This window comes from Eptatretus burgeri, chromosome 8 (genome assembly GCF_056783735.1).
Source record: "Eptatretus burgeri isolate ZD-2024b chromosome 8, Ebu_testis_v1, whole genome shotgun sequence".
Lineage (NCBI taxonomy): Eukaryota > Metazoa > Chordata > Myxini > Myxiniformes > Myxinidae > Eptatretus > Eptatretus burgeri.
In genome coordinates, this window is record NC_140968.1 from 4,453,081 (window position 1) to 4,465,865 (window position 12,785).

Here is a 12,785-nt window from a genome sequence, read left to right on the forward strand (position 1 = left end):
GCCGTAACTCTGGCGTTGAAATCTAGAGGACTGGGCCCCGAGTGGTGGGAGGTTACCCTTCCCGGCGCTCTGAATTCCATATGCTCTTTGCTCTGCACGTCCACCAATGCAACTCCTCACGAACGAATGTTTACTCACCAACGACGTTATGTTGACGGCCAATCGGTGCCCAACTGGCTAACCCATCCCGGAACAGTGTTCATGAAACGCCCGGTACGACAAAGCAAGTATGAACCCATGGTGGAAGAGGTCGAACTCATCGATACTAATCCAGAATACGCTCATGTCAGGCTCCCGGATGGCAGGGAGACCACTGTGTCGGTTCGTCATTTGGCTCCCTCAGGCACTCCTCCCGCAGGTACACCACCATCTGGCACACCTCCCTCTGACATCCCCTCCCCAGGTGTTCCCCCCCCCAGGGACTCCACCCGAGAAGGGTGACGACGGAGCTACCGCGTTCCACCCGGGAGCGATCGGGGAGTCATCTCCGGCACGAGTCGAGGCTCACCAAGAGGATCGGAAGCCTCCCTCAAGTGAAACCGCCATCTACTCCCGGAGAGGCCGACGAATAATACCCCCTCGCCGACTCAATCTGTAAAGGGGATTATCGGCATCCTCGATGCTCATGCTCCTATATGCTCGTTACATAATATATCGATGCTCATTACCATGCTCCTACAACTCAAAATAATCCTCACTGCTTGGCATGTATGCTTCTGTAGTTTAGATAGTTCGCATTGCTTGAAATGCATACTCCTGTAGCGCTGAAGTAATCCTGGTGCGTTAGCTGGGCCTCTAGTTACATTTTAAAGACGGGGAGAATGTGGTGAATTGAAGGTCGTGACGTGTGATCACATGTTGCCCGGCTCGAGCACAGAAGAGATAAAGCTGAGGTTCGGCTCGGCCGCGGGGATTGTCCCTGGGGCATTGTCGTTTTATGTCGGCGGCTCACGTGGTGCTCATTGAATGGTGAGAATACTGATTGATATATAATACTGATTTATTTTGCGGTGATTAGTTGCGCGTGTGTACCTTACTGCTTATGTACTCCATGCTGCGTCTGTATTTCCTGGTGTGCCCGTAGAAGCGGCTTCAATCAAATGGAATAAAGCCTAAACTCTGAAGGTTCTTCTCTCGTCCTCATTTCAACAGCCTCTTAATTAGTGAGATACAGACTAACGAACTTTGGACTAATTAGCACGACGTCGCGAATTCAAATGGCCATATCTCTAAAAGTATAACACCGAGAGAGCTGGTTTTGGTGTCATTTTAAAGGTATTTACATGCCCTATGAATTTGTCTGGGCAACATTTTCCTACCTCCAAACACAAAAAAGTTATCACAAAATATAAACTTCAATCGTGAATCCCCAAAAAATGTATCCTTCAAATTTCCTCAAATTCATCCAGAGGTACCTTATGATGTCAAGAAGCTTCCACATAAGTTTTGTGATGGGCACTCCAACAGTTTCTGAGATATGAGCAATAATGTACATGTACGTATGGCATATAGGTTCGAAAATCAGCATTTGTAATGTATTATACAATCATTCTAACCTAGCCATGACAGGGAACACAGGGAACGACCATCAATTGCTTTGAAGTATCATATACTTTCATTTTCAACTGGGCCTGAGGGGAAGAAACAAGTGCTGCTGTTGCTGCATTGAAGAGGAAATTGAAAGCCTAAGTCAGGTTAGTGAACACTGTGTCCTTGAACTCACTTATTGATTGTATAATACATTACAAATGCTGATTTTCGAACCTATATGCCATACGTACATGTACATTATTGTTCATATCTCAGAAACTATTGGAGTGCCCATCACAAAACTTATGTGGAAGCTTCTTGACATCATAAGGTACCTCTGGGATGAATTTGAGGAAATTTGAAGGATACATTTTTTGGGGATTCACGATTGAAGTTTATATTTTGTGATAACTTTTTTGTGGTTGGAGGTAGGAAAATGTTGCCCAGACAAATTCATAGGGCATGAAAATACCTTTAAAATGACACCAAAACCAGCTCTCTAGGTATTATACTTTTAGAGATATGGCCATTTGAATTCACGACGTCGTGCTAATTAGTCCAAAGTTCATAAGTCTGTATCTCACTAATTAAGAGGCTGTTAGCAAAAATATTTGAGTTCTTGCCGTTTTTCATGGGTCCCAATTGGTTCCCAAAGTTTTACAAAAATCTGAGAGATGACGGCAGATTCTTTGATGATTTGACATGGAATGACCCATTTCAAGCTTCGTACCACTGCAGCAGATCTGTCAGGATTGTCGTTCTGATGTCTTTGTTCCCATCAGATGGAATTTAGTAAAATAGAAAGGGAAGTGTCCAGAGGTTATGATGTTTGCACGAACTATAGTTTAATGCCTAGTGTTGGGTTAGTTGTTAGGGTAGTAGACTTGGGATCTTCAGGTCCTAAGTTCGAGCCCCGTCAACCACTGAATTGAAGTCTGGTGGGGTTGACTCAGCCTGTCATCCTTCCGAAGTTGGCGAAGTGAGAACCAGTGAATTGGTAATAGGGGCAATTGCATTAGCGGTGCCCACATACTCGGTAGCAGTGGTGATGCACCGTTGTTCATAGCCAGTTGAAAGCATGAAATCATGTCACCACAATTAGTGTAAGTAAAAAAAAAAAAGTTTAATGACTGACTAACACTTAGTAGAAGAAAGAAAGAACAATTATGTTAGAAGTCAGAAGTCTTCATTTACCACATCATTGTATTGGACCCAATCAAACAATGACGGTTAACTGAACTCTGATCAGCAATCGGAGGCAAACATTAACCAGAGGAAAACACAAAGTCAATTATTGTCTCAACTGGATATTTCTTTATAAAATCGAGAAAAACAAGGCCAAAGGTGGAACACCGGACGATTCTTGTGGGCTTAACGTTCCAATCCGAGATGGCATTTTGCACACAACAGGGCTTCGTCCGTTAGTGCTCCTGTCTAAACACCTGGCACATCAGGATGTGAGTTGCGCAGGTTCAAATCCCACATATCATGCACATGGGTGTCCATCGTCTTCTAATATCTGTAATTCATGCAAAAAGTACACTCGTGTCTCCTAATGTTGTCCTGCATGCAATTTAAGTACAAACTCCTCCATGCGCCATCGATCAATATAAAATAAATATTTAATATAAAAGAGTTAATAAAAAAAATTAAGTTTAGTTTGAAAAGATTTCCAACGAATTCAAAGCAACCGCGTGATAAATGAAATGAGTAGCGGGTAGCCCAAGTACTGTATGCACCACTCGCTTGTGGTTCATCGTACATGTCAAACCCAGCAGCATAACAATTACACACGGTATTGGCTTTTACCACAAAATGCTCACTTTAAGGTTCTTTACCTTTACGTAAACCTCGACACTAAGTTGGTTTGATCCAACACAAAGTCCAAGGTATGGCTTTCAATGTAATTTTTAGACATGTAAATCAAGAATCTTTGAAGAATCTATTTCCCTTGAGTGGATTAAAGGGCACTAACCCACCCTCCTCATATTCAACCCCCCCTCCCACCACACCCTTCCACTTCACGTGCTCCGTACCGTGATGAAAGCTCGCTGGAGGGCGATACTACCACGACAGCCGATGTGAATCTCCCCTTCGGACTTGTAGTAACTGAGAGCTTGTCCTCGCAGAACCACGAAGCGATCCTGCCATCCATGCAGATAGTTTGTCCATTTGCTTAGTGTCCCAGCATAAAACACGTCTCTTACATCTTCGCCCTCTTCATCATCCTCCTCGAGGCTAAAGCTAAGCAAACCCGACATGCCACGGTCGCGGCCTCGAGTCCGTCCCTCCCCGAGTGTGTAACATTCGAGAGATTGTTAACCGGAGCTTCCCTTTTCCCCACCACTATCACTCAACTCAATCTCCATAGACGTCACTCCAAGATGCGATACCCAGCAAAGTCCGATTTACTTTACCCCTTAACAGATACACCCTGTAAATTAACCTGAGCTAGTGGCACTTCGTCAAAACAATATTGAAGTTCAGAGAGACGAGGCAAAACATCGCAAATGAACAAACTATCTCATATACCGTAAAGGCTTTGCAAAGTTTGGTGAGTGTATTTAATCAATTTCTATGGAAACTGGAGGAAAAGCAACAAAGTAATCATCTTCAAAAAGAAAAAAACTGAATTTGCTTCTTCAGGAAATCATATATTTACTTCATATTACAGCAGATCCTGGGAAAACTATGCAAAAAAAACAACTCAGCGATACAAGTGCTGGGAATGACACTGCACGTACAAAAGCAACATATATTACAATCCTGCAAATACTGTACAATATATTATACAACAACAATCTCTGGGACCATCTACATATTACATACACAAGAGGAGGAATTCTAGCCCATCCTGGCCCACCCCCTTACTCTTCCTGTTATGTTCCATGAACACACCTTCATTTTCCTCCAATATCCTTACATCTAGCCGATCGTTATCAATCTATTAACACCCAACATCCGAAATCTTTAAAATGGTACGAACAGGCATCAAACTTCGTCAGACCATTTTGGTGAAGTGGATTAAAGGGCACTCAGGGTCATCACATCGCAGACAGATCTTTAAAACCTCGCCTCGAGCAATTAAGATTCCTTTCAATAAAAGATGAAATAAAAAAGATGATAAATCAAGCAGTTAAATCTTGCATAAGGCAGGAGGTAAAACATTCGGTAAGCGTCGACGACGAGTTCAAAATGAGCTCGGATGGTCGGGGATGTTCTTTTACGGATGTTCGGAATCAAAGATTTAATCTCAGGAGAAGTGAAACCACTCGGGAGGAAGAGCAACACAAATCTGCCTTAAAAGTTTTTGTAATTAATATTTAAGAGATTACAAACAAGGGAAGCAGTTCCAATTGGATCAATGAAGGTGCAATAATGACGATGTGCAAATTGATTGTCCTGCAGGTAGTCTGCTTTTGGGAGGTTGAGGAGGGAGAGGGGGAGGGGAGTTAATCCAACAAGTGTAACAGTTCCTAATAATAGGCCCCGATATATATATATATATATATATATATATATATATATATATATATATATATATATATATATATATATATATATATATATATATATATATATATATATATGTTGGGCGTATAAAAATCATAGCTTCACAACAAACTGCAAAATGACTAAATACAAATACATTCGCGTATTTGCAATTATTTGCTGATCCTTCATTTCCATACGAGACGAGTTCAACGACAAATTCTCCCAAAAAGGGAAGAGCAGTAGCAGGGGGTGCACATGGAGCATCGTAGGAAGATTTCAGGAAGGACCTGAGCAGCTGACATTGCCATGGGAACCGGCAAATCGAGCCCCAGCTCCTGCGAGGTTTGGCTTCGGTTTCCGGAATCGGGAACGCTTTGGACGCCCCTCGGAAGGTACTTTTGCGAACCTGACCACTTCAGCGTCCTGCACTTCGAACAATGAAGAAGCGTTGATCGAAACAACGTCCAGCGTTTCTCGCAAACTTGCAGCCCCGTCACGCGCATCCACCGTTTCCTTGGGCCGTTCAACTTTATCCTCCACCTTTTCAGCAAAAACCCCCTCGAGACAACTGGGGGAATCTTCACCAAGAGCACTTTCCCCCAGATGCAGAACACTGCCAAACACTTCAAGGTTTTCCACTCGCCTTTCAACAGTTATTTGCTGAATGGCGTTTTGAAGGGTTTCTGAATTGCTGTGCAGATTACAAACGCTGATGGAGTGGACGACACTGGATACGTGATTGGGTGTGCTTTCTTCATGTTGAGATGAAGAACTGCACAATAAATTGGAATTATGTTCACCCTGTTGTCCTCCCACTTGTTCCGAATTGGACGATTCTTTTTTATTTGGTTTGTGAGTTCTTGCAAAGGTTGCAGTATCATCCAATGTGATTGTGTTGTGCCATAGGTGATTGCCACGAACTACCAAGCTGAAGGAACCACAATCCGTGGGTTCCTCAAAGTTGGAACTTGGAAAAGTGTTATCCGCAATCGCATCCGGTTCTTCTTCACCGAGGCAATCCTCACGTTCACATAAGATAGAGTTATGTGGTGCTGACACACATTCTGTACTCGACTTTAGCGCCTTGTCTTCCTTCCTATACTTATTCTCCCCATCACAGGAATCTGTGGATCCAGTTCGTTTCCTCAAGCGTTCTTCCTCTCCAAATGCAGGACATCGTACACGATCCCCTGCCTCAGGACTCATGCTCGACATCTCACCAATGCAAGCTTTCATGCAAGCTTCTCCGTTTGTGTCCAAAAGGCTGCCGGATGAGAAAGCACAGTTATTTCACATGCCACAATTCTCTGCACAAGTAAACGGATGGACATAACAATGATTCAACAATCGCTCTGGAGAGACCTGGGGGTTCCAAATACAGTCCAAAACATGATAGTGGTTAACAGTACTTTATCAAAACAGGAGTGAGAAGTTTCAGCATTCATCCTATTTGGGTAGAGATAAGGAGTAAATTAGTTTCCACTTCAGAAGGAGAATGCATGGGGGAACAGTTCCCCACTGAAAAACTTGTTGGAAAGGAACTCTATAATGCAGTTAAAGTTATATATATAAAAATGTATATATATATATATATATATATATATATATATATATATATATATATATATACACATATATATATATACACAAATATATATATAAATATATTTATAAATATAAAAAATTATTTTTTGGTTTTGGTTTTTTTTTGATGAGTATATTAGGCTAAAGCCATCGGTCTATCTGTCCCACCCTGAAATATGGAAACGCTCCTCGGAGAAAAAAAAAACATTCAGTAAAAGTTGCTTTATATTAATCCAAACCTACGGGAGAATTTTTTTTTTTTCAATGGAAAATGACTCCAATTAGGCTATGAGCCAAGGGGGTTGGTCGGTACCATACAGATGGAGTTAGGCTCATTGTGATTTTTAACGATATATGTCCCGAGATATGAAAAAAAGTGATAGCAGTGTATAACTCTAGGCCACCTCTGTTTTATCACCTGAAATATTATTATACACCCGCTTCGCTTCGCCAAAAAATGTGATATTTGCTAAAATTGGAATAAGTATTTTTTTAAGGACCACAGAGTGGCAATAATTTGCATACTGGATGCCAACTAATATAGTAATAGAAATATAGAACATTTATGGGGGTTATTTGTCAAACTTTTGATATAATGACAAAAAATATGTTAAATTTAGTGAAAAAGTGGCCGAAATCGCTTCGAGTTCAGAATTCACATTGTACGTTTTTGTCAATATTTCAAAAATGAAAACTCCCAGAGTAACATTTGACCCCTCAAAATCTTCGCAAGGAACCACTACATTGGAATACATCATTACTTTGTAATATGGTGGTTGTTTGGGGCACATATTTTGGCAAAGTTCAACCATACCCCCTAATTTTGATATTTTGGAACAAAACATAGATTTTGAACATTTAGGTATATTCATCTACTTTTGGTATCTCAGTGTAATTTTTGGTAGTAGCTGGTATCCTAAAGTAGGTATGTAACATCAGGTACATTATATTTCACAATACATGCAAAATTGCTGCACACTCAAGGTTTATCATCATTATGTTATCATTAACTGATCTCTCGAACAAATACGCCTTGTTATTATCAATCAATTTTTAACACAATTTACACAGATTACAGGCATTTAAATTAAACACACACTAAATAATGCTTATAAATTGAACCTATCCTTTTATGCATCGGGCTATTTTAAATTACAATGAACGTCATACATATTCTGGCAAGTGAGCCTTCCGCTGTGAGGTTTGTTTCTTTGCACAGGTCCCGGAGACCAGCATCTTGAAAACGAGCTCCAAGAATTGCGAGTATATTGCAGACTGTATGGAAAGTACCCAGACGGAAAATGATTCGTGAATACTTGTCAGTGCGTTTCCAGATGATATACGCTGCCTCAGTGTATAATGCCTGGTCCAACACTATGACAATCTCCTCTAACTGTCGTGCCGTCCTCACAAGTTCTGACTGGTTTAATATTTCAGTGGCTAGTCAATTCCGTAGCTGGAGCATTGATCGTGGGCATATAACCAACAACATCCTTTGAGACTGTCGGAGAATCTCTGGTGTTTATATTGAAACCCGTCCAGCTTGGTATGCGCTGCTTCTCTGTGTCGGTCATTCGAGCAAGTATCCAGATGAGGTTTTTGTTCGTAGCTGTGTACTCTGTTACTATGCTCGTGTCTGTTGTGAGCAACTGTGGTCCAACGCGCTGTCCAGCAATGTATGTTGTCAATTCGTGATCAGAAAAATCCAAAGATCTTTGCTTTTTCTTGGCTATCTCAGGAAGCGCTTGTTTTGGATGATGTGGTCCATAAACTCTGGCGTGTACCATGATACCATTCACACGATGTGACGTTCCCTTTCCACTCAATGTTTCTTCCAATCTATCAATGTTGTCCCATGCCAAGTTGGTAAACGTATATGGTTGAATACTTGTTGGTATGAGTGTCTGCTGATTTAGATTAGCTGCGAGCTTCTGTAAGCACAAGGCTGTCATTTTCTTCCAGCTGAGAGTAAGATATCCCATGGCCTAATCTGTTCAACGTCCGTATCAACTCCGTATTCCCAGTGAGTGTTTTAACCATGTATGGAAGCAGTATATGTTTTGGTGGCTTCTGCATACCACATCTTGACTGAAGGATTCCGTGAGCATTGTTACTCTCCGTGAAGGGTGTTTGTTTTCTGGATCACCAGTTAGTAGACCCATAAGAAACCGTCAAAGATATTCTGGTGTAGTGAATGATTCCTTCTCCACATCGGACGGGTGATAGGGCCAGGTTGTTGGTTTTTTCTCGTCCTTTATTGTTGCTCTCAAAAATGACGATGACTGATCAATGATCTTCGAGATATTTGTTGATTTATCTTTCCAAGTTTTCAGCTCCCTTTCTATATCGCAATACTCACTGATGATATCTTGCATTGTTATGCAATCAGGTACATAGTCAGGAGGCCCAATGCAGAATAGTGTACGACCCTGCTGATTCCGTGTTAGAATAGTGCAACAGGTGTAAATTGACTGTCCAGACACACAGAAACGTGAATCAACTTGTTGCCAACTCTGGATATGGATAGTATGGCCGCCATGACAGTTTACAAAATGGTCGCCATTAAATACACTTTTCGTCATATTTCAGCCGCAAATTGACATGAAATTACAAAATTAGGGTCGATTTCTGCTGCTCTGTGTCAGTTTCACGATGCAGGAACCAGCAGAAATCGCCCATCATGTTCGGGTTGTGCCGCCCTTGGTAACGCGTCTCCATGAGTGAAATCTCTTGGTGGAATCGCTCGCCGTGCTCGTCCGAGACTGCTCCCAAGTTGTCAGGGAAGAAGTTCAGGTGCTGGTGTAGGAAATGGATTTTCAGGGACATCCTGGAGCCAAGTTTCCTGAAGGACTCCAGCAGCTGCTGCACTATTTCTTCATAGTTGTCCGCGCGCTCGTTCCCCAAGAAGTTGTCCGTCACAGCTTTGAAGCTCCTCCACGCTGCCAGCTCTTTGGGGTTTAGAGTTGTCGGAAAAGTTTCGTCCTTCATAATCTGTCGGATTTGCGGTCCAACAAAGACACCAGCCTTGATCTTGGCCTCTGACAAGGTGTTGCCAAACTTTTCCTTGAGGTAAACCCTCACATAAAACATAAAAACCCACGCCCATTCAGATCCATTGCCCGTACAAAACTTTTCATCAAGCCGAGCTTTATGTGGAGTGGTGGAAGGAAAACCTTGGCTGGGTCGACAAGGGCGACATGCTTCACGTTGTGTCGACCAGGTACATGCTCTTTTCGCTCTTCCCAATCTTTCTTCGTCCAGTGATTCTTGTCGTCTCTGCTATCCCAGAGACAAAGGAAGCACATGTATTTCGTGTAGCCTGACTGCAGCCCTAACAACAGCGCCACCACTTTCAAGTCTCCGCAGATGTGCCAGTTGAAGTCATTGTACTTGATGGAATCAAGCAGCTGCCGCATAGTCTCATAGGTCTCTGTCATGCCGAACGCGTGAGCCAGTGGGACTGATGGTTTCTCGTTGCCATTGTGGAGCAAAACAGCCTTCAAGCTGTTCTTCCCCGAGTCGATGAAGAGGCGCCAGTCTGCAGGATCGTGATCACACCCAAGTTCTTTCAACAGACCGTTGATGTCACTGCAGAATGTCATCGTGTCTTCCATCTCAAAGAACTCAGCCATGTCTCTGTGACGTGCTCTGAACAAGGATATCTTGGTGTTAGGTTCAAGTAGATTCCACTGCTGCAGCCTTGATCCAAGCAGCTCTGCCTTCGCCTTTGACAGCGAGAGATCTCTTACAAGATCATTTAAGTCTCCCTGGTTCAGAAGGTGTGATTCTTGAGTGTCGGGTTCAAAAGGTTCATCATCACCATCCTCTTCACCACTGCTTACAGCTATGTTCTGATCAGCTGGAGGTGTTGGAACGGGGTTCTCGTCATCATGAGGCACAGGTTTACGAGCAGAGACGCAGTCAGCGTACTTGATGTGACCTTTATTCTTCTTGTTAAAGCCGGCGATGCTTGTGCAGCAGAAATAACAATCATCATGATGATTCTGCGGCTCACGCCATATCATGGGCACCGCAAATGGCATGCTCGCGCGCTTGCCCACCAACCACTGAGTCAAGGTTGTGTGACAGCTTGTGCAGCAGATGTGTGGTGCCCAGCTCTGTTCTTGGTCCCCTACCTTACACCCGAAGTAGTGAAAGTAGGCGGCCTTCATTTTCACTGCTGTAGATATACTTCGCTGTTGATCTTTTTTGGTATACCGACCACAGACATAACAGAAGTTGTCAGGATGATTGGTACAGGAACGCCTACTCATCTTTATCTGAAAGAAAGAAATATAACACAAGTTAACAACAATTGTATGAAATAGACATGTTAAAGACATATGTAAATTTCATTGAAATCCTGACTTCTAGGCAATGGGAATATTTCTGTTCCTGAAAATCCTGACGTGATACAGCAAAACGGTTATGATTTTTGAAATCAGCGTACCCAAATTAGTCTTAATCACTTTACACATCTCCAGTAAAAACAAAAATTTGAAATTTGTTGTTCAGTGTTATACAAACCACAATCAATGAATTTTACAACTTTGCTATAAAATGAACCGAAACTACATAACTGTGTGTTTTTCTGTTACCCAGGACTAACTGAAAAATGAAAGCCGCTAGATTTCTCACAGGGGGTTCAAGGGATCGAGAAGAAGAAGAGCATGTAGACTGGAATAAATGCTTTATTTGCCAGGACAGTTCAAAAACTAGCAAGTCAACGCCACTTCGAAAGACTACAATCGTTGGTGTGAAAACTGTAGCTGAATGTTGCAAAGAAAGAGAGAAATATAATGACGCTAAATATGTTGACTAATTCTCAAGAATCAGAAAATATTCTGTACCGGAGCACGTCGAAAAGATTCAATGGCACAAATTCTGCTATAGTGACTTTACTCACGCACAAAAAATAGACAGACTGAAGTCAAGGATTCAGCCACAATCTGTGACTTACGCAGAAGAGATACCCACAACATCAGGTTCCTCAGAGAAATACCATGTCCCAAAGTCACTAAGATCCGCGCACAGCGCTATGGATTGGTCAAAATGTGCTTTCTGCCAGACTGACATTCCTGGAAAAGCTGGTGTCCTGACAAATGTTGAATTTGATCACACATCATCCAGGATGCTTAGTTTGGCCCAATTTGACCCCACCATGCGTCACAGGTTTGCAGGTGTTTCAGACTTGATGGCAGCTGAAGGTAAATATCACCTCAAGTGTTATGTTTCTTTTCGCAGAAAGTATAAAAAGGAGAGTGGAGAGAAAAACCAGTCTCCTGAAAGCATCTGTTTCAGAAATGTGATGAACCAGCTTGAGAAAGAGCTGCAGAAGGGACATGTGTTTACCCTGAAAAACATCTGGGAACACTACAGCATGCTGTTATTGAATGATTTTGGAATTGAGGCTGGAGCCTACAAAAGCTACAATTTCAAGCAGAAAGTGGAGGTTCACTTTGGTAGTGACAAGGTTACATTCGTGCAGCCATTGGATGTCACAAAACCCCTCATAGTTGCGTCCTCAACTGTGACAAAGTTTGCCATGAGAACCGCCGTGAATGATTTATCTGAAGAAGGTGAAAGTTCTGAAGAAGATGAATTGGCCCAGTGCAGTCTGCCTCATCATGAGAACGAAATCCTTAGCTGGATCTTCAGAGTGGGCATAAAGATTTACAGTGACGTAAAACACTCTCCAGGGCATAGCATTATCGGTGGACTGAACACAAAAAATGCAGAGCGAATTGTACCTGAAACCCTGTACATGCTTGTAAAGCTTCTTTGTGGTGGTGACAGCACTGACAAGATGGACAATGAAGAAGCGGATGAGACAGATACCAAGAACAAAGTTCTGAGCATCTGCCAAGACATTATTCATGTGGCTTCAGGAGGCAAAAAACTGACCCCCAAACACCTGGGCCTTGGCCTTGCTCTTCACCAGGCTACACGCTCAAAAGAACCACATCTACCTGCACCTGAGAACTGTGGGTGGGAACAGGTCGTCAAAGATGGCAACGAGACATTTCAGCCGCGACTCATGACTGCACAGCCTATTACTGCTTACTGTGTAGAACTGACGACATGCAAATGCCGTGGGTCATGCTCAACTCGACGGTGCAAATGTACACGGAATGGACTGCCTTGCACAAAAGCATGTGGATGCAAAGCCCTTTGTA

The 12,785-nt window shown here is 42.5% G+C and overlaps 2 protein-coding genes across 11 annotated transcripts in view; both read right to left on the reverse strand.

Annotated features, from left to right (window-relative positions):
* Nucleotides 1-3,820, reverse strand: part of LOC147020964 (ceramide transfer protein-like) — a 41,029-nt gene extending 37,209 nt beyond the window's left edge. For all 4 annotated transcript variants that reach the window (XM_085890711.1, XM_085890709.1, XM_085890710.1 and 1 more), the window contains exon 1: nt 3,567-3,820. In XM_085890711.1, coding sequence (XP_085746837.1) covers nt 3,567-3,791 — 225 coding nt within the window. In that variant the 5' untranslated portion in view covers nt 3,792-3,820. The remainder of the gene's footprint in view (nt 1-3,566) is intronic.
* Nucleotides 3,821-4,071: 251 nt separating this feature from the next.
* LOC147020965 (uncharacterized) overlaps nt 4,072-12,785 on the reverse strand; it is a 76,276-nt gene continuing 67,562 nt past the window's right edge. For all 7 annotated transcript variants that reach the window (XM_085890705.1, XM_085890707.1, XM_085890700.1 and 4 more), the window contains one exon: nt 4,072-6,289. In XM_085890705.1, coding sequence (XP_085746831.1) covers nt 5,302-6,289 — 988 coding nt within the window. In that variant the 3' untranslated portion in view covers nt 4,072-5,301. The remainder of the gene's footprint in view (nt 6,290-12,785) is intronic.